The sequence below is a fragment of the Rhamphochromis sp. 'chilingali' genome, assembly GCF_963969265.1.
Source record: "Rhamphochromis sp. 'chilingali' genome assembly, chromosome: 11".
Classification (NCBI taxonomy): domain Eukaryota; kingdom Metazoa; phylum Chordata; class Actinopteri; order Cichliformes; family Cichlidae; genus Rhamphochromis; species Rhamphochromis sp. 'chilingali'.
Window position 1 is genome coordinate 32,644,939 of NC_137938.1, and position 22,786 is coordinate 32,667,724.

At 40.5% G+C, this 22,786-nt stretch overlaps 1 protein-coding gene across 1 annotated transcript in view; it reads right to left on the reverse strand.

Moving 5' to 3' along the window:
* Positions 1-16,526, reverse strand: part of dpy19l1l (dpy-19-like 1, like (H. sapiens)) — a 28,753-nt gene extending 12,227 nt beyond the window's left edge. Inside the window, exons 1-11 of the mRNA XM_080897614.1 lie at positions 16,169-16,526; positions 15,713-15,737; positions 15,526-15,613; positions 13,125-13,262; positions 11,493-11,613; positions 8,824-8,917; positions 8,535-8,592; positions 6,829-6,920; positions 4,626-4,725; positions 2,409-2,486; positions 253-339 (exon numbers count right to left, since the gene is read on the reverse strand). Of these exons, the coding sequence (XP_080753740.1) occupies positions 253-339; positions 2,409-2,486; positions 4,626-4,725; positions 6,829-6,920; positions 8,535-8,592; positions 8,824-8,917; positions 11,493-11,613; positions 13,125-13,262; positions 15,526-15,613; positions 15,713-15,737; positions 16,169-16,391 (1,104 nt within the window). The 5' untranslated portion in view covers positions 16,392-16,526. The remainder of the gene's footprint in view (positions 1-252; positions 340-2,408; positions 2,487-4,625; positions 4,726-6,828; positions 6,921-8,534; positions 8,593-8,823; positions 8,918-11,492; positions 11,614-13,124; positions 13,263-15,525; positions 15,614-15,712; positions 15,738-16,168) is intronic.
* Positions 16,527-22,786: the final 6,260 nt, after the last annotated feature.

Genomic DNA, 22,786 nt, shown 5'->3' on the forward strand with positions numbered 1-22,786 from the left:
TGAGCAAATCGCTCCCTCATTGCAATGATTACCTAAAAAATAAAACAACAAATCTTAAGTGAAAAGCAAGTGGAATAACTCCACTCCAAAGGAAAAAAATTCAATGCAGTTACTGTTACACATGTGTTACAACTGTGTACTCTTACAAATATGCTGAAATTTAAATCCACCTGCATCACTGATCGGAGTAAACAGGACTGACTTGAATCAATCAATGATTAAACATTCGTAATACAGGAGCCTCCAACTCACCCAGATTGACACTAGTGAAGAGGCGTAGAAGGATGTAAGGAGCATGGAGTTACCAAACATCAGGACAAAGCAGACGCCGAGTGTGATCTGCATAAAGAGGACAAAGAGAAAGCATCATTCCTCACATGAACGTGGTATTCAAACCACTGAGGGCCGTTTAGTGCAGCCCCGTCCTATTTGGTGCAGCATGATGTGCATGACCCGTGTGTGCAATTAAACAATGCTGAACATCCGAGCTTGGCAGGTAGTGCTGAAGTTAGCCAGTATTTCTAATGCTGCCATAAAAACACTTAGTCCCATGTTTACTGCCAACAGCAAAAAACGTTTCTGTAGCAGGAAGATCGTCAGGGATACAGCGTATTAATAGTCTGCATGCCACTGTTGATGTTGGCGTTTGTATGTTTTTTTTTTAAAAACCAACACTTTTATTATGTAAACATGCATTAATGTATTAAAACATAAATATACTGCCACAACTAAAATACAATCCTATTCAATGACCTGTTTATAATGTTGACAGTGATGACAAACCAGCGGCTTCAGCAGCTGCTGTAATTATTATGAAAAAATGTTGTAGATACTTATTAGAAAAATTATACCGATTATGAAGCCGCTGCAATGCTTTACAGATTGTAAAAAGACTTTGGCATTTTATATATAAAAAGGTTTATTTTTCTGCTTCTGTGGCTTCTGTGATGAGTCTAAACTCAGAGTATTGGAAACGTAAACGGTACTGCCAGATGAACCTCGGTGGTGACAGTCAAAATGTTACCAGTTATTCAGGCACTGAACAGATATTTTTACTGAAACATCATTATTATTATCGTCATATTGATGAATGTTTGCTCTAGAAAATGTCAAAGTGCTTTTCGACTGATCAAAATTGCTTTGATTGCTTAGTACCGTACATAGATTCAGGTTCTCATAATGCTAATCAACACTGAAAATTTAGAGCTTTTCCTTTTCTCTCTCTTACAGTACTCAGTCTCTGCCTTTGTGTTAGCTCAATGAAGAATGAGAGCGGTTCATTGCTCACATACTGAGCTGACTTCTTGCTTAAGAGCAAGACCCCAGATTGCAAAGCCATCCTGTGTATAAGGTTTTCCGCTCAGTGGCTTTTTGAGGGGGAAAAAAAGTCAATTAAGCATCTGGGAAGATTTTTACTTTGCAAAGTCACTAAAATGGCAACAAAAACGTGGGATGAAGCATGATGGATGCTGTAGGAGAGAGAAATGTCTTACATATTTCCACATAAAAAAGCAGCTTAAAAACCTAGAAACCAAATGATATCCGAATAATCAAATGCTGAAGTGCTGCCATTCAGACAGGAAGTATTTCTGGTATTTTTATAACAGTAGCTCACATATTTTGAGGCTTTGTATGCAATTAGAAACATCCTATTGGCATATGAGTGAACACATGTGTACGCTCTGTAACTAATGACAGTTTTCAGGCTCATTAACACGAGCTGGAGGTCACAGAGGACATCGACTCCTGGTTGTGTCTATTCTTTTCTTGAACACACACACACAGTCATCACTCCCAAACTCTCTAAATTATGCAGAGCCATATGCCTTCCTCTGACACAAATCTCCAGCATCTTACCACAAAGGCCCTTCTCCTTATCAGTGGCGCACACAGGCCCTGGCTAACAGCTTAGCATGCTGAGAGGATTAAGGGTAAAGAATGTGGAAAAGAGGGACAAGCGTCCAAAATACTACACCCACAAAGAAAAATATCTTTACACGTTTCCAAACAAATACAGATATCCTTTTGTCCTTGGTGGTGTGAAATAACTTGCCCACACAACCCTCGTCTTTTAGGCACTCATGTATGCACAGTGGTATCCTTAAAGCTTTTTCAAGGACAAAGTCTCTGCTGACTTTGTCCAACCAGCTCATGTGAATTTCTCCTGGCCGAGGAGCTGAGGGAGATAAGGAGAACTGAGCGAGAGCAGGTTACAGCTCAGAGGACAGGAGCAATGAAAACTTTCACTTATGCCCAACACCTGATTCAGAGAAAGTCTACCTTGTACATCTTGGTAAATTGCTTTAAACGAATACATTTCAACTTTATGCAAATACACTAGTGTCGAATACGTAAAGTTTTGCCATTAGAAACAAAATAACTGCAAAAGGAAAAGTTATCTACTGTACCATATGAGTGACGAGGATGGACTGCATCTTAGCAGCAGCGAGGTAGCCCAGAATGTACGAAGCAAACAGAGAAGCCACCTGGAAAACAAAGCGTAGTTTACCTTAACAATTCACTCCACAAAGCTCATTAATGCATCACATACAAAAAAAGTCCAAAACAACAATAACATTCCCATGATTATCTTTACATTAAAAGTTGCTAATGTCAAAACTGGATTTGAGCCTTTAGGGGAAATTTACATTCCTTCCTTCCAACAGTAATTTGTAGTATTGTATATTAATCAAGAAAGAACAGGGAAAATGGGGTGCAATAAAACAAACAAACAAACTGTAAAATCTGCACTTTACATGTAACAACTCATTTTTTAAAGCTTTTATGGCATTGCATTACATAATGTATCTTGTGAAGCACTCTAACATAATATTTTTGTTGTGCATTTCCAGAACTTAAACCCAAAGCCTGAATACATCACGGCATTTGAAAGATTACAGTTAAAATAAAGTGACTCTCTAAATACACATAGCAGTTGTTATAAATGTAACCCGAATACCACTTGGATCCTTTACTGCATTCCTCTTCCCTTTATTTCCTGTTGTCTTGTCAGTGTATTTATCACATAAAAACCCTACTTTATATTTAGCATCCATCCATCCAGCTTTCATGCGGTCTGCTCCTATTTGGACATGCTCAAACACCTCACCTAGGAGGCATTTTAGTCATTTACTTGAACCGTCTGAAGTGGCTCCTTTCAACGTGGAAGAGTAGCAACTCTACTCTGAGCTCTAGGTAAATGACACTCTTCAGCTCCAGCTTGTTTCGGCAATCTCATTCTTTCATTCAGTCCCCACAGCTAGAGGCCACAGGATGGTAGGAACGTAGGTCAACTGGAAAATCGACATCTTCGCTTTCCGTCTCGGCTCATTCGTCATCATGACAGACTGGAACAGGATCCACATTTCTGCACACACTGCACCACTCAATCTGGCAATCTCCTGCTTCAGTCTTCCCTCATTTATAAATAAGACCGCAAGATACTAGAACTTTGATTTAGACCAGCAACTCATTCCCCACCTGGAGTGGGCAAGCTACTCTTTTCTAGCTGAGAACGCCTTAGATTAGGAGGTGCTCATTCACATCCCCACTGCAAACCACTCCAGCACAAACTAAAGGGTGCTGCTGAATAAAGAACTACATCATCTGCTCAAAGCAGAGGTAAGACCACCAGCACCCACTGGGAACAAGTCTGAGTTACTGCTGATAATGTAAAACAAAACTAACTACAGTTATAGTGAGCGCTTTAACAAAAAACAAACATGCGAACAAAAAGAAACAAAAAAAAAACCCCCTGATACTTCAAAGGACCCAGCCCACAGGACACCATGATGGGACGCTGTCCAGTACCTGTTCTTGTGATGGGAATTCACACTCAAATGTAATCAGTTGGAAGGTTTTCTAAATTGGCCAATACAATTACTGATCATAATCAAATTCTGTTTGACCATTGTAATTGCTCAAGGGGGTTACTGTAGGCCTTGTAGAAAATTAACTGTGTGACTGCAAATTTTAAAACAAAACAAACCCCCCCCCCCCCCCCCCCCCCAAAAATAGTAAAACCCAACAACTGACATCAAACTCCCTCTGTACTGATGAGTAAGCAGTGCTTGTGGGTGTATTTGGCCTTGAATTGCATTATGCATGCAGTGGCTGAGGTGAATGGGTTCAATTAGCAGCTTATAAATGTGAAACAAAGAAATAATATCTGTGAAACAACACGTCCCGCGTTAAAGTCCCTGCACAAAAGCAGCAGAGCCCTGAGGGGGCAGCAGCAGCAGCAGCGTGGGCTAAACTGTTACTAAGCACATATGCTTGCTGCAGTGACCTGTTTGTTCTGAAGTTATTCGACTCTTCTGTCTGCCAGCCCACACACCTTAATTTACTACTTCTTTATACTAACCTAAATGTGTCAATCAGTTAGAAAAATTTCAATTTAAGAATGTTTTTTGAATTTTATATGATTTGAATCTCCTGAGTTTATCCCTTTTCTTTCAGTCTTTCTGATTTTTTTTATTTCTTTGCTATGTTGCCCAGCGTCTGATTTTTTGCACCTGCGCTGCCAGTCCTCTGTTCTCTCCAAGTCTCTATTTTCTCTTTAATCTCTGTGCTCCCTTTCCCTTCCCCTCCACATTCTCTCACAATGTTTATCTTGCCCTGTTTACCTGGGTGAGCAGCACAAACTGGGCAAACTGCCAAGGCAGCATAAAGCACAAATTGGAGATGCCCAGAGCGACCATAGCTGTCCGGCTCGGGTTCCGTGTCCTGGGGAGGGAAGAGACACAGATGGAGGGAAAAGGTGGTGAGAGCAAGGGTGTGGCAGAGATAAGATGAGATGTATTAAAATGCTTGAGAAAACACAGATGTACAAACATTCACTCTCACATTAATGGTAATACAGAAACCTGATTATGGACAAAGTTACGCTAAAAAGAAAATAAAACAGAATTACTTCTCAATTTACTGTTAACTGTGACACTAAGAGCAGTCACAGTATCAAAACAGTTTTCACACAACTTGAGCTGCCAACCACCAGCTGGGTGTTAAAATGAAAAGAAAAAACAGATGCTTCCCCATCTTTCTTTATATTTTTGAAACCGTTCAAGTGCTTGGATATAATTAGGCATGCAGAGTATATACCCAACTAATGCACCATATAATATCTGAGCCGTGTAGGTGTAGGTATTATGAACTGATTACATGAACATGTGTTCAGACATCTACTTGGTGATCGTTTTATCTGGATATTATGCTTAGCTGCTTATTGTCATATAATCTGATCAGACAATCACGTGACGGCAGTGATGATTTGGGAAGTGGAGGTATTTCAGTGATGTTTGAGTATTGCTGAGACTGTTGATTTTCTGGAATTTGCATAACATCAGTCTTTACAGTTCACCCAGAATAATGAAAAACACAAACAAAAAAACCCCCATCCAGCAGCAGCTTAGCAGGCAGAGATTCATAGCTGATAAGAGGTCAGAGTAGACAGAACGGCTAACTGTGCTGAGCAGAAAAGCGGCTCAGAATTAGCCAACTATCCTTTAGGTAGTTGTGCTTCGATTGCACAAAACCATGCCTGGGTCAACAGAAATCTGAGGCTGTAGCGAACACAAGATCAATCGAACTGGAAATTTTAAGGCTAAAAATAAAAAACTGCAGCTAGTCTAATGATTCTCCACTCTGCCAAAGCTTGAGACAGTATCCAAAGGTCCAGGCTTTTGGTGGTGTGATAGCATTGGGAATGTTTTCTGGAACACTCTGAGCTTTAATTCCAATCACCATTTGAACGCCACAGAGCCGGAGTTTTGTTACAGACCATGTACATCCATTCATAGCTACAACTTATCATCTTCAAACAGAGCAGTGAACTGTGTCAAAAATAGGGCTGTTCGATATAACGATATATATCGGATGACGATATAAAAACATCTATCGTTTCATTTCACGCTATCGTTTGTTTCGTGGTGTTGCAAAATAAACTGTTTACGGCAATATTTTTTCACTGTTTTGATGGTAACTGTAGTGGCTATATTCATTTCTTGAAGTTCTCTCTTTCTCTTATATTTAATATAACCACACTACAGACGGACAAGCACGTTTTTATGCGTTGTCGTTAGCAACAACGACGGTAAAACTATCGCGTGTCCGCTTGTTTATTTTCCACATAAACCTTTCACAATAAAGCTCAAGATCCTGTTGAGACTTTTCAAAATAAACTGAATCACGTGAAAGAGTATGCAGAGTGTTTACGGATGAGAAAAGAGCCGTCAGGTGCTAAAAATAAACCTTAGACTCAAACGTTAGAACAAGCTTTTCCCCGCAGCACGCCGTTTCATGCATCGGTTAAAACACTCGACTCCAGGTACACGACGCCCAGCTGGAAGCACTTCACGCAAGTCGAGCTGCCCGAGATTCACAGAATTTACAGAAAATGTAAAATTTTTGTGATTTATATCGTTATTGGGACGATAGATGTCTTATATCGGGATATGAGATTTTGGTCATATCGCACAGCCCTAGTCAAAAAAGTCTCCAAGTATGGATTCCATAAACATGATACTGAGATCAGATTTTGTTGACCTCCCCAGTCACCAACTCTGAAACCAGTAAAGCCCTTTTGGGATGTGGTCATTCAGCAAACAGATTTTGTGATTCAATTATGTCAACATGGAGCAGAATCACAAAAGATGTTTCCACCATCATTTGGAGTTCATTAAGCAAAACAAGGTCCCACACCAGTATTAACATGACAGTTATTCATGATGTGCTTGGGTGTGTTATGATGCCTTTGAACATTCTGAAACACTTTACCAAATTACAACAATATGAATTTAGCAGAGCAGTGGAGACGCTGAGTGAGTTTACCGTAGGATGTATGTGAGAAGAAGCATCTGCAGGACCAGGAAAGGGTAGGCAAAACTCTCCCTCAGAGGCGGAGTCCACATCACTCGAGTGCTCTGATAAAATACACGTGGACAAGAAAAGAATCAAATTTGCTCAAACTCAAATTCACATAGCTCTGATTTTCTTTGAGAGGAAAAAAAACAAAACAGAGATACATTTTACTCCTCTGCAGCTTATAAATAAATCTCAGTTAATCCTATATTGACACAGACTGTATAGTAACACACAGCTTGTGTAGAGATTACAGACACTTAATGTAAGACATCTGGTACCGGTCTATTGGCAGGATTTCTTAAATGCAAAAACACTGTGTGAGGAGGTTTGCATGTTCTTAATCTATGCTGTAGCAGGAGAACACATTTATTGATGAATTCTAGGTCACCTCACCAGAATAAAATAAAGCAGGTGAAAGTTTAAGCCGGTGACTGCATTTAGCTGTAGTTAATCAACTTTAGGCTGATGTGTGACTGTTTCTTTGTGACTGTACTTCATGCTTTTCAGTCCTCAAATAAAGTGATTGCCTACAATCAAGTTTAGATAAATGGATCGCATCTAACTTTCTGAATGTCTACTTTTGACATTGATATGGCTCTATATACTCGCTATAGCATTAATCATGAATTGCATTGTGGCTCATAGCGCAGTAGGTGTGCAGCTCCATAACATGAGATACCATACCGAAAAAAAAACAAAACACCCCCCCCCCCCCCCCCCCCCCCAAACTTCAAAGTAAAAATATTACAAATGAAAGACTCACAATTAAACAGAAAAAACTGAAATAAAATTAAAAGAAATAAAAATAACACCATGTAAAATGCTGAATATAGAATAAGGAGCTCTTGTATTCCAACAAATGATTTATTAATTTGATTCCTTACTCCATTTTAGTGTGAAAACAGGAACAGTAGACTAATAAGGTACAAACTGCACAGTTGCAGCTTTTATCTGTGCACGGATCCAGCGAGCAGTCTGCTTAGGTCCTGCTGTTGAGCTTGATTGAGACTTCTGCAGGAAATCTACATCGTAACCAGAAACTCCTTTTATCCCTATGCTGCAACCTTCCACACCACTCAAGTTGTTGTGGTGTGCGTCCACACGACGTGTAGTTACATTTATCGAGAGGTGAACGTCAGGTCATGCAGAAGGTTACAGCGTAAAGTTAAAATTAGTTTCAGATAATAGAGCAAGTGACGATTTAGATTTCCTGCATAAGCATAATTCACAGGTTAGTGAGCCTGTCTCTAAAGGCTAATAAACACCCACACCTCTATTTTAATGCAGTCAACACTGACCTCGGAGCGACTACCCAGCCAGACTGCCATTTTACTACTTCCTCCGAAAAAGTGGAAATTACAGATGCTGCTGTCACAAGCCGCCATAGCACTCGGGGAAAGGACAGAAATGTGTTCGAGTGTGCGCTTGACTGAAATTTGTTCTGGAGGAAACTTGAGAGAAGAAGATAGGCGGAGGGATTCAGCTTTGAGTGCGAGCCAAAAACAACTCTAAGCTCCTTTGAGGGCTGAAACGAGTCCCTATTAACCATCCTTCTCTTTTTCTGAGGGTTTTTTTTTTTTTCATTTTGAGTTTTACAGATTTCAGAAGCTTACACTTCCCAAAGCTCCAACATTTGAATATCCTGATAAAGATATTAAAGGAACTGCACTTACCTCACCGTGATTGAAGAAAAAACACAATGTGGTAATAACGCCACCCAGTCGACTGCCACTAATGAGGAAAAATGAAAATGAGGTGGGATTAAAAGAAGAGCAGAAAGCAGCAGACGGATTCAGAGAAGTTATCTTCTTTCCGATAGTTCAAATCTATAAATCTGACCAAGACAGCAGACAAATGGTCTACGCCTGACAGCTTATTGGGATGGACCATTTAAAAATCATCCTCTCCTCACTAGTGTCCATGTGAGCGAGTCAGGAGAGAGTGCTGGGCTGGAGAGGTTACCTGAGGTAGGAGCCGTACATGAAGAAGAAGCTCATCATCATGCCGTTCAGCAGGAACACACAGGCCACATAGAAATACGCTGGGTCACCCATTCCTGGCAACAGAGACAGGTAGAAATGCAGTTTTTATCCAGGTTAAATGCTACCAATAGAGTTCTCTGACATATAATTCAGCTTTGATAACATGATAACTGATTATTTTTCCATTGACCAGCTAATTTCCTACATTTCACAAAGACTTATTAGAAAGTAGTAACTTGAGGACATCGTTTGGACATTGGAAATTGCTGATATAATGTTTTACAAATGTAAATGATCAAGAGCTGTACGTCAATATTCAACTACTGGTATATTTGCATGTCGCATAGGATTTGAAACAAACCCATCATCTCTGTCTGCAGTTACTTTCACTTCAGTTCACCTTACTGTTGCTAATTACCTATTTTGTCATGTAGAATAGCACTTCATGCTCCTTTAGCAAGATTTTCCTTGTGTTAAAAAGTGCAACTGGAAAATGTATGAATAATACTGCTAAGCTCTGCCATCCTACTATTCTCTCTCTGAGCAGGAGCACCACCCACATGGAGGCTGAGCAGCATGTGAGAAACATTTGCTTTAACATTTTTTTCTATTAGTAATGACTTTGTACATTTATCCATCCATCCTCTTCCATGTCACCGGGGGACTGCAGCCTATGCCAATTAAAGCAAATCCATTATGCACTTTTTTTGCTTGTAGGACTGCCTTCTATCCTTCTCCATCGAACAGGTGATAATTATGCTTTAGTTAACATCACTGATGCAAACATAGAAACTTTGTTGCAAGATTTAACAACTTATTACAGTGAAATATTGATGGGAGACATACCTCCTGTGAGTTTGTGGACTGTGTGAAACATTATTGATTTTAAGTTTCTCTGACTGACTAGCACAGCCAATATGTTTGAACTTATGATTTTAACTTCACCTTTGATTTTGTCAGACCACTTTGCAGTCATCTCACACACCCTAACACCCCTTGAAAATGACTGCAATCACGAAAAGAATGTAAATCTCTGATTACAGGAGTAATCTGAAAACACACCCCCACACACCCCTACATGTTTAATGATCTGAAAGTCACATTTGCAGGCATTTTGTGTGCAAACTGGGTCACTGCAGATTGAATAAGTTAGGTCATGCAAAAATAACCCATGAAACAGGTAGGATTTCTGTGCTCCGCTTCTGCAATGAAGACACCACAGACTAATCACTTCCTGCAGACTCTGTGTTGCAAAAATTTTCAGTTCTGCTACTTAAAAAATTATAGTAAAAAAAATCCATATGTAATCGTATGTGTGAGATAAATATATGCTACTCAGGTCTTTTATATGTCCTCTCTGTGTCTGCATGGGTTCCTCCCGTAGTAAAGGATCATGAATATTAGGTTAAATGATAATTCTAACTTGACTGTAGGTATGAATCAGAGTATGAATGGTTGTCTGTCGGTCTCTAATTTAGCCCTGTGATAGACCCGGGACCTGTCCAGAGTTTATGCCACCTCATTCCCAGTGTTGGCTGGAATAGCCTCCAACACCTCCATGACCCCGAACTGGATAAGCAGTTAAGCAAACCGATGGGTGACAAAAATAACAGTTTTTATACAGCATCTGAAATGTCATATCTGAATGACACCAAAGTTGAAGCATAACAACAGGAAGTACATTAAACAACATGTCACGATCAGCCCTATCAAAAATAAATAAATAAATAAAAATGTGGGGTTAAAAAAAACCCCAAACAAAAACCATCAAACTGGAATAATACATTATTACTGCACATCCCACTGCAGGTTCCACAAGTCATTCTCTAAATTCTGATGGTGAGATTAAAGTTTGAAACTTTAGTGACAGCAAATAGGTTTTGTTCACTTCACTGCTCAGTTAAATGACATCTCGCTGCTATATTCTTGGCACGATCTCCTCTCAATGATTCCAGCATAATAAGAAGGTACACAGAACAGACCTACACGGCAACAATGACTAAGAGATTGAAGATGCATTGACATCGCTAAGAGCTGCATCGCATCATCTCCGTGATGTGACGGTAAATCACTGGACAAACAGAAAACGGATCTAGCTCCAAAACCGCTTGTTCCGTTCTACTGTGTAATTTTAAACCACACAAAAATAACATACTGGCTGAAAGTTACAGGAAATGCAATGCAGCTTGCATCAGGTTTATGTAAACACTGTGAAAACAGCCTGTGTACATCAGCCGTGGGGTGCCACATTCACTAATGAGACCGACAGAAACATGGAGACTGCAGCTTCACAAAGGAACGCTGACAGCAGCTTTTGCTTGTTTTCGCTTAGCAGACTTAGTTTCCAGGAAATGTTACTGTGAGCCAACTTTTTAAAAAAAAAAAAAAAAAAAAAAAAAGATGTGGAAAAGGTTAAAAACATTTTTCCCCCTCAAGGCTAGAAGAAAAAAAATCTGCGATATTTATACTTCTCTGCATCTTAAGTGACAGCTAAACCGTTTATTCAAGCAAAGGGGCTACAACTGTCACCAAGTAGGATGAAATACGGGAACGGATTAGATTTGACCCGTGTGTGTGTGTGTGTGTCTAAATGCACACAACTGAGCACGTTTCTAGTTAAGACTTACATGCCATGGCAACAGTGTTTACCTTCACAGCTGTCCACAGGAGTGAGTCCCTCTCCTCTGTTGATGGACCAGCACATTTTTGTGGGAATCCCAAAGTAACCCATTACACCTGTGTACATCCGGTACCAGCTGGCCAGGACCACCTGGGGAGAACAGACAGGATGTAAAAATCCTGTTTAAACATCAAATTTTAAATTACTTGTTTTATCCCTTTTATTTCTGAGGAGTAGACACTAGCATGATTTGGATTCTGGTCTATGAGTTTGCAAAAAGGGATCATAAATAAATAAAGACTAATGTGATACATATATACATATATTATTTTATTTTTTTTAAGTCATCTATCCATCAATCCATTCGCTTCCGCTTCTCCTTTTCAGGGTCGCGGGGGGGCACTGGAGCCTATTCCAGCTGTCATAGGGCGAGAGGCGGGGTACACCCTGGACAGGTCGCCAGTCTGTAGCAGGGCCAACACACAGGGACAAACAACCATTCGCGCTCACATTCACTCACACATTCACACTTAATGGCAATTTGGATTATCCAATTAACCTATCCCCACAAGCTGCATGTCTTTGGACAGTGGGAGGAAGCCGGAGTACCCGGAGGGAACCCACACAAACATGGGGAGAACACGCAAACTCCACACAGAAAGACCCCGGCCTGATGTTGGAATTGAACTCAGGACCTTCTTGCTGTGCGGCAACAGTGCTAACCACCGTGCCACCGTGCTGCCTTTAAAGTCATCTAACTGTAATAAAAAATAAATAAAATAAAATAAAAAATAAATAAAAAAAACACACACACAAAAGAATCAATGTTAAGCTGTGCAATCTATAACAACCTAATTCAACTTTCAATTTGGCTTCTCAGAAAATTACAAAAAGACAATGGAGATAAAACGCTGCTGTTTCACAGTCTGTTCTGCAACAATTCTCTACGTTGGCTTTCCAGCACATCTCTTTCCTTTATTTTGTTCCATCAGAGTAGCCTGATTACTCACTCACTCATCTTCAGTGAGCATATTTCTTAACCATCATGTAAAGAAAGAATTAAACAAATCTGGTTTCTCCATCCAGCAAGATTCATTGTTAGGAAAGCGCATTAATCTGGCATGTATACCACTTCTAACTGCACTTATTGCTATTTGCTACATGACAAAGGACTGCAGACTGCAGGGAGAAAAAAGTAGAGGGGATGCATGAAAGGAGAAAATGCATGGAGCAAAATTCAACATAAGCAATCATCTAAAAGACTAAAAAAGTTTAATCACCAAACATCTATTTGCTAAATTCATAAACTGTTGTTATGTAATTCTCCAATTACTTGCATTACCCGATTTGGCTCATTAAATGCATCCAGATTCTTGTACTGCCAACACTTCAAACAATATAATACTAATGAAGTGGTTTTTCTTATTTTTATTTTTTTATCTCAAAGCTTAAAAACATCTTCACGATAAAATTACCTCACCCTTCAAACCTTTTATTCCTTCTGTAAAAGAGTTTTGTTTGTACTAAGGGATTCACTGTATACATCCCACGAGAATGAAGATTTGATCTTCTTCTGAAAATATTTCAAAGTTATGAATAATTTTAGTCTGAGAGCAACAAATGAAATATGTGCACGGTAATTTGCCAAAAATCAATATTACCTCTGGATAGAGGTTGAATCTCCTCAGTGTGTTAATAACCAGCGGATGCTCTGTCAGCCGATCGTTCATGACCATGTGAAGGCCGTCCAGGAAAGAAGGAGCCTCAATAATTGTCTTGTAGTAGGAATAGTACAGACCCTGGTATCAAAAAGAACATTACATACAGAAGATTACAGAAAGAAAAAGGCAGCAGACGGATACTAAATATAACTCCAGCACTACAACTCCGACAGAAGAAACTGGAATGAGTTACACGGGCTCAGCAGATGGCCATGGCTCGCAGCCCATTTGGTAGCACGCAGCAGGGGGAAGGCAAGACAAGTATTCTGTTTTCATCTGACAAAGTTTTCACCTTGAGCGTCAGTTAAACATCAGCAGCTTTTACACAGAGTGATGGTGATCTAAAAAGCAGCAGTGCTTATAGACACAAATGTTAATTTTGCTTGTGTGCAGCTCTTCATCGAGTGTTCGACGTGGAAAGTGACAGATGAGTAACAACTGTAAAGTCCAACATGGTAAGTATTACTGATTTGATTTTCTCTGAATGGACAGTCATAGTGAAACTAGCTTAACTACAGTCATCAGTCAACAGTAAGTCTTCTTCTAAATATTTATTCTCTCCCCCTTTCACTTCAGCTGACGTCTGTGCAATGGTTATTGTTGACCAACTCTGGCTGGTGTGCTCAAGGGTCAAAGTTCACTTTAACCAACTTTTCATTGGAAATCAGGTTGCATGTCAAATAGAAGCACTGTTTTTGGGAAATTATTACAACATCATCATCTTAACTATGCAGGAATGTTTTGTGATGAGCTTGCCTCGCATTTCTTTATTAACCAGGCTGATCTCATTTTGATGGCCTTTTTAAAAAAAAATGCAAACTGCTGTCATATTTTGTTTTACAGAAGGCTAACGTGACAGTGCTTATATGCTCACTGGGGCAGCAGCAAATATTTATTGCCAATAACAATCTACTCATTAAGTTTTAATGACTTCAGCAATGATGAGGTCTATAAAATGTGATGAAAATGTTAAAAAAAAAGTGCATGTTGTGAAAGCCAAAGAGTTGTCTCTGCCTGATTCGTGTGACTAACTTCAACACATTTAAATTTTAAGCACAACTACTAACCCCCCCCCCCAAAAAAAAAAACAAACAAACAAACATTCCCTTACAAATGATGCATACACTTCTTATGTTGGAAATCCTATTTTAATGCAATACCATCAAGGCAACATCTAATCTGTCTCAATGTCATTTGGTAGCATGACAAAATAAAATATATCATGACATAGTTAGAAAGAATTAGAGGCATAACGTCTCTGAGAAAGTTGTTGGCCCACATCCTACCACAACAGCTCAAACGTGAAGGTTTTTTTAATGAAGATGGTGGAGACCACTTTCTAACACGTGGGTGTAAAATCCACCACATATGTTCATATGGGCTGGTATCTGTTATTAACACAAATCTATAATTCACATCCTCTCATAGCTGAACACAAATCATGGAGCCCTCATGCCTGATGGATGCACTGTCCTCTTGGAAGAGGAGACCACAAAATCATCATCCTGTTTCAGTTACTTCCTTTAGGGTTCACCCTATCCTTATCATCCTCCAACCAACCCTCTACATTCCCTCCTTTGATACATCCATGAATTATCTCTGTGCCATTCTTCCTTTCCTCCTTCCTGGCAGCTCCATATTTAACATCCTTTCTCCAGTATATCCACCATCCCTCCTCAGCACATGTCGAAATCTCAACCAAAACAAAGTTAACAAAGTTAAATATATAAAAATAATCACTCACAATGGCTCTTTATTGATTTTCAGTGACCATGTAATCAAATCAGACAAGTCAGCTAAAAAAAAAAGAAAAAGAAAAAAGAAAAAGAGAAAGCCACCACAATATCTATCTAAGTACAGCAGAACCACCAAGCCCTCTTAGTGTAGGTCTGATGAGGTCTGTTTTTGTTTGGACATCATTTACGTGTATCTTCAGCTACAAGGACAATAAACTGCTCTGCAACAGGTGTAGTGCATGGCTGAAATATAGCCAAATACATTAACATCATGGGATTGAATTTGGGGTTATTGAAAGACCCAAAATAGTTTTCCAATCTGCTCAAACAGCCCCCCCCCCCGTTAAATGAGCAAACGCAAGGAACAATTGCTGCTATTTTGATGGTAAAGGGAATCCATGCTAAATATGAATATGATTTAGACCTTGATCATCTTGTTTTGTAGCAAAGGATTTCACACTTTTTACTGTCTTATGTCAAAATAAAGGTAGACGATGGTAAACAACGGCCATGCAAAAACTGTGCCCTTCAACATTCATGATGACAATATTTATCAAAGATTTGTGCATCCTGCTGTTGCCTTACAAAAAAGAAAAACAAATTACCATTTCTGTTCGAAAAGCCATTTCCTTCTCCAGGTTAGACAGGTGTGAAAAGTGCCTGTCATTCTCAAAGAGCTGTGTGAGATGATACCTAATTGCAGGGGGAGAAATATGTGTGAAGTAAGAGCAAGTAAACGCAACAGTAGTTAGTGAACGATAACTTGGTAAAGCCGATAAAAGCGCAGCTTACCAGTGCAGATATCCAGTCAGAGCAGCTGTGAACAGAAAGAATTAACTTTAACTACTGCAGAAAAAAAAGCTACTTCATCACTGAGAAAGGAGGCTAGATTTGCAAAGCCACAACCCGCTGGAGAGAGGAGAGATGACTTTGAGTGATACGGGGGTTATAACTATTGTGCATTTAGAGGAGAACACCAAGCTTGAAGTTTGCCAGAAAACCTGTTAACACGTGTGGAGCTGATGTGGCATATAGGCGGAAGAAATACGGGACACTTTCATTTGATTTTAACGGACAGCAACAGCAGGTAACTACCGCTAGAGAGGTACCGTTAGGGTGAGCTAACGTTAGCCAAGTGATCGGCAGCGGAGATAACTTAATTTAGCGGAGCTGCTAATGCTGCTAGTGTTAGCACTCGTTAGCTTGTGGGTCTGCAAGAAGCTAACGAGCTAGTGGTTCTGAACTTACCGAGGAGAAGAGTGATTCCCAGCTTGGCGGCTGCAGACGGAGTTAGCCCCAGCTTGTGTCTGATGCCCGAAAGCCCGTTTGAATGCGTGCTGTTGAAAACCTTGCCCTCCCTGCCTGGCCGCCTAACGTTACTTTTGCCAGGTGGCGAAACAAGCGGGCTCCTGTCGCGGTCAGTCTGGGTCGCCGGACTCTTCCCGGTTTGCTTTTTGGTTTTAGCCACCATGATTTCCAAAAAGAGACGAGTTAAACCGAGCGGACAGCCGCTGAAGAACCCAAGGGGTGTGAGCTGCGCAGCCCCAACAGACGCTCGTATCTGGTCCTCGAATCTGCCCCTTTACTACCTGAGTGATGCTTTGACTGGTTCCTGCCTGAAATCTTGTGAAACTGTGCCCCCTGGTGGCTGTTGGGCACCACTGCAATGAGTTTGGGATCGTAACCATGGCAACACCAACCGCGAGCGTATTTTTCTTTTTGTAGTGTCAGATGCGAAATAAATAAAATAAAAATAAATAAATAGTAATACATCTAAAATGTGCAACTGCCCGATGCGACAGACAGCAGGAGCTAATCAGAATCAGAATCAGAATACTTTATTGATCCCTGGGGGAAATTATTTTTTGTTACAGTGCTCCATTTTAAACCAACATTAAGACAAGACAGACAATACGCTAACTAAGAATAGTACAATATATACATATATATACATACATACATACATAAGTCACTCATAAATAAATAGTTGGAAAAGAAACATGTGTAGTTGTAGCAGCAAACAGTGTGTTAAGTGGATGCGTTGTACAGGGAGATGGCCACAGGCAGGAATGATTTCCTGTGTCGTTCAGTGGTGCTTTTCGGTAATCTCAGTCTCTCACTGAACGAGCTCCTGTGACTGACCAACATGTCATGGAGTGGGTGGGAGGTGTTATCCAACATTGTCTTTATCTTGGACAGCATCCGCCTCTCCGACACCACCTTGAGGGAGTCCAGCTCCATCCCCACAACATTGCTGGCCTTACGGATCAGTTTATTAAGTCTGTTGGCATCTGCGACCCTCAGCCTGCTCCCCCAGCATGCAACAGCATAGAGGATCGCACTGGCCACCACAGACTCATAGAAAATCCTCAGCATTTTCTGGCAGATGTTGAAGGACCTCAGTCGCCTCAAAAAATAGAGACGACTCTGGCCCTTCCTGTAAAGTGCTGTGGTGTTTTTAGCCCAGTCCAGTTTATTGTCAATGTGTACTCCAAGGTATTTATAGTCCTCCACAATGTCAACACTGACCCCCTGGATTGAAACAGGGGTCAAGTGTTTCCTGGTCTTCCTGAAGTCCACGATCAGTTCCTTGGTCTTTGCCACGTTGAGCTGCAGATGATTCTGCTCACACCACGTGACAAAGGAGTCGACCACAGCCCGGTACTCTGTCTCATCATCCCTGCTGATGCATCCAACCACCGCAGAGTCATCAGAAAACTTCTGAAGATGGCAGGTCTCTGTGCAGTGGCTGAAGTCTGTGGTGTAGAGGGTGAAGAGGAAGGGGGAGAGGACAGTCCCCTGTGGTGCCCCTGTGTTGCTAATCACCTTGTCAGACACACACTGTGGGAGACGTACATATTGTGGTCTTCCTGTCAGGTAATCAACAATCCAGGACACCAGAGAAGCATCCACCTGCATCGCTGCTAACTTATCACCCAGGAGGGTCGGCCTGATGGTGTTGAAAGCACTGGAAAAGTCAAAAAACATGACCCTCACAGTGCTCGCCGGCTGGTCCAGATGGGTGTAGACACGATTGAGCAGGTAGATGATGGCGTCCTCTGTTCCGAGACGAGGCTGATAAGCGAACTGAAGGGGATCCAGATGTGGTCTTACTATGGGTCGCAGCTGGTCCAGGATGAGCCTTTCCAGGGTCTTCATGATGTGGGAGGTCAGTGCCACGGGCCTGTAATCCTGGGGGCCACTGGGACGAGGCGTCTTTGGTACAGGGACGAGGCATGATGTCTTCCACATCACCGGGACCCTCTGCAGACTCAGACTCAGCATAAACAGTTTATGAAAGACTCCACACAGCTGGGGGGCACAGGCCTTGAGGACAAGGGGACTCACTCCGTCTGGTCCAGCAGACTTGCCTGAGTGAAGTCTCCTCATTTGCATCTCAACCTGGTATTGAGTGAAGGTGATGGGTGGGGGAGGGGTGTCAGGAATCTCACATCCAGGGGCCTCTCTTGTTGAAAGGTCAATTAAAAAAACAAAAAAACCCTAAAAAGACTGCAAATCTGAAATGACCCCAAATAGACACAAAAAAGGCATAACCGACAAATCTCAATGTAAAACAATCACACGCTGTAAGAAGATTACAAAGATGTCAAACATGAAACAGCCATAAACAGAAAAAAACGAGTTATATCTCTGCATACCTCTGCAAAGTATCATTTATGATATGTAACATATAAGGAATTCTTATTTTTATTATATTTTTTTGAGCAAGAAAGATTGCTTTTACTTTTTAAAAATCTTTTTTTTATTGCTTTCCAAAAAGCTCCAGCAGCATATAACGGGCCTCCATCACCTTATCAGGCACTTTCAGACTGTCCAAATTGCTTCCTCTGGTTTAGATCCAGTGCTCTTTAGAAGTATGCCAAGTTTCTTTCAGAAAGGGATGTGTTCTCTACAAGTGCCACTTTAGCTGCCTTGGCAGCGATGTTTCCACTGCAGACAAATAAAGCTGAAGCAGCAGAAAGAAGATTTCTATTAACGTGAGATACTGAGCTGTAAGCTGACATGATTCACTACCAGAGCAGTAGAGGAGCAGAGCAGCGTCTAAATGAAATCCTGTCAGATATGCAGCCAAAGGTACAGCATCACACACACATAAAAATGATTGATAAATTCAACTCCTCTGATTGATTTTATGATATCGCCAGCTGTTTTCTTCTGAGTGTATGACAGCATTCTGGTATTAGTTAATTAGGACTCTCTGTTTCTTCTGAACAAATGAAGGAGATAGGCTTTGTAGACTGATAACTGGCACTATAATGGTTACAAGCAAAATGAAAATCCGCTGAGTTACAAGACCTGTTATACTGATACTCATTCCATCAAAAACAGGAGATGATGAAAAATTGTGTGAACTTTTGTTGTTTCATTTATCAGTGCTGATGATGACACAACAATAAAAGATACAGACTAGCAACTGGGTTACAAGGGATTAAAGTTCCACTCTTCCACATAGAGATGGGAATTGAAACCCAGTTCTTGTAGAGAGTCGGTTCCCACTTGTCCAGTTCCTTGGAATTGTTGGTCTGTGCCAGTTGATTCCACTTATCGGTTCTTGCACTCCTACACACAGCTGATTTTGGTTGGTATGTTGGAGGAGGAAAACAGTGACACAGGATATGGACATTACTTTTATTTTTATTGCACAAAGGATGAGAGCATGATAGTAAAGTGGAGCGTGCATCCCGGACAGATACAGCTGCATTATGCTGCTACCTGCACAGTCGGCATGCTAACACTAAACCAGCCAAGAACTCTGAGTGACGTTAAAGCTGAATGAATGCTGACCCCAGCCCAGTATCCAGACCCTGAACTTCAACAGGTAATAAACTGATGAGTAGTCAGGCTGCAGCCTTTGTTTCTACCTATTTGTGTTTCTTAATTAGAATCACCATGGCGATCAGTTTGCTTGTTTGTGCTGTTGACTTTGTGTTGTACTAATAGTAAGATCATATGTGTCCTCATTTGCATAGCGATTTGTGTTGGTGTATAGGACTATAGCCTATATGTTTATATTGTTAAATGGCAATTATGAGATAAAACAGGTCATTTTACAGAGTAACATGAAAGCAATGTAACGAGTCGTATAATGAATTAGTTTTTCATCACACCTGCGAGCATCTCTTAGTCATCTACTGATCTACTGAAGCGAACATAAAAACCATGGAACACGAAGGCAGTAACACTACATGAATAAAAATGTATACGATTCAAAGTTACAGCTCGGTTTCCAAGACAAACAGAGAGATAACTAGCTTAGCTATGCAGTGGCTGTGATGCCAGGCTGAAATTTATTTTTAAAAGTTTCCATATCACATGATACTTTTTATTCATCAGTCAATTAAGTTCATTTTGAAATGTTTTTCATGTGTTTGTAAGCAATGAAGCACAAGGAGTTAACAAATGGACAATGTAGGTTCAAACCTGGACTCCTCCAGACTAATGAAAAGTGAATGAAAAAAAAAATATGGCGAGATACACAAATAAACACAACATTCAAAAGAATTTGAAACTATTGCAGGAAATGAACTAAAAACTGTACATAAAACCTTAAAAATATGCGAAATACATTCGCAACCTGTATCAATATGAGGGTTGGTCCCAATCAATTTATTTACATTCATTTATTTTATCTTAGAAACAAAATCAATACTGGTAATGAATGTGAGCTTTCAATGTAATCATGAACTCATGAACATGATTGAGTCAGAGACTGAAAAACAACAAAGTTCAAGCAACTGAGTATGTCTGTTTTGAGTTAAACCCGTGCATGGGTAATGAAAAAAGTCATCACTAACTCATAGTTTAAAATATAAAAAAATAAGAAGAATTTGCATATAAAGGAAACTGGACAGAAAGTATTATTGACCACAAAAAGGTCATGTCAGAAAATTGCTAGCACCATCAGGAATAACCAGCAGATGTCACTAAATGACAACAATACATGTGTACCATTAACCCACATTTCATCTTCACATCGTTATCATCATCATCACAACCAGCATTTTCATCAGAGCATTAATAAAAAAAAAAGAAAGAAAGATAAAAGTAAGGCAGGTAATTACTCCAAGAAGAAAAACAGACACTTTGATGCTGATGTGTTTGAGTTGAGATGTATTTCACTGATGAAGGCAGAGACAATAACATCAGCAAAGATGATTTCATCTCATCTGTTTTTCTTCGGGAAGGACTGACAAGGAGAAAGAAGGAGAAATGGGAGTGACATCATTACATTTCTCTCAATCGATTCCCGCTCAGGGTGGGTTATGGTGTGGTGGGCTTGTATGTGGGTGCAGGGAGATATAATCACAAGAGATGATGAACACATAAGGCAGTGTGTTTGTTTCCAGTGTCTGGGCACAGCTCTTTGAGATGTGATGAGTTTCAGAGGCATACTACATTTTTTAATAATGGGAAAACAGGAAGTTTAAACCCATGTAAGTCCTCAAGTTGTGTATTCTTCATCAGCAAGGTGTGAGATGGATTTCAAATTCTGCAGCAATTTTAGAAAGGCAGGATCTGTTTAGTAGGTTGTTCAAGTGCAAACTAACGATTACAGGTAGGCTGAGGTGGCTGGCATATTGGCAGGTGCGCAGGCAGGATTACCAGTTGGTTGAAATGCAGAGAGGGAGGCAGGCAGAAAACAGGATCGAACACGAGTCACACAACTGGAGTGTAAGAACAACAGAGCAGAACTAGAATAAAATGACACTATGAGAATGAAAAAGCCAAGATTTCAGGTATAAATACTTGAGGCTGGTGTTGGAACTGGAATTCGGTGAGATGGGTGCAAGTTACAGGTATATTACATGTGAGCTTGAGTAAGTGGACTCATTTCACCACTTTAAATCCTCCCATACGGGACTGTTTGTTCACTTTCCTTACAACAGTTGGTTCTCACAAACTGTAATTCTCCCGACTGATTTAATGTCACAACTTTGTTCAAACAGGCTTTCTCACTGCCTACACACATTTGACATGGTGCTTATTGTTACACCACCCTCTGCAGTTATTTTTGGAGTGCCATCCATATGTGCCTTCCCTGTTTTGCTTGTCCAAAGCCTCGCCTGAAAACCACCGGCACATTTGGACATCGCATTGGAATGAAAATCCTTCCCTGCATGCCACATCTCTCATCATCAACCCCAATTTCCAACCCACCAGAAGCCCTGTGCCCCTACTCGCTACCATAGCTGTATTTTCTTAAACTCCCTTCTGATTAGAGGCGGACAGGCCAAGACAAAATACAATAACTGATGCTGAGCGGTAGCCAGGGCTGTCAGAAATGCAGAGGTTTTGCTGTACGGGACGACGGTGAAGGAGAAACTATTGAAAACTGTTAGCTCAGCTTGTGATTACACTGAGGGAATTTGTTTTTACACCATATACAGCATGACAGAGGCACCGGAGGGGTGAGAGTGTGAGTGGGTATACTGTCAGGACTTTTTGGCTGAGTAAGTGTTGTGGCGTGAGGTTTGACCTCCTGCTAATTAAAGACAGCTAACCTACACAAAAGACAGTTTTTTACTAAGACAGTTAGTAATTAAATGTAGTCATTTCTAATTACATTTTGCAGGCTATGGGCTAATTTAGGGTTTCCAGTTGAATTTAGCTAAAGAAAAGTTAGATTCATTTGTAGATTCCTGAGCATTCACTATACCGGTGACCCAATATTTACAGTTTTTTTTACAAGACTGAAAACACAAGAGAATGTGTAGAACAAAGACAAGCCACCCCCCTCCCACCCAAACATTTACATGACTACTATGTCCACTTCTTGTCCACTGTGTCTCATCCTAAAATTCTTTCTCTTGCAGTCAAATCATTTCAACATGTGCAAACAGTCCT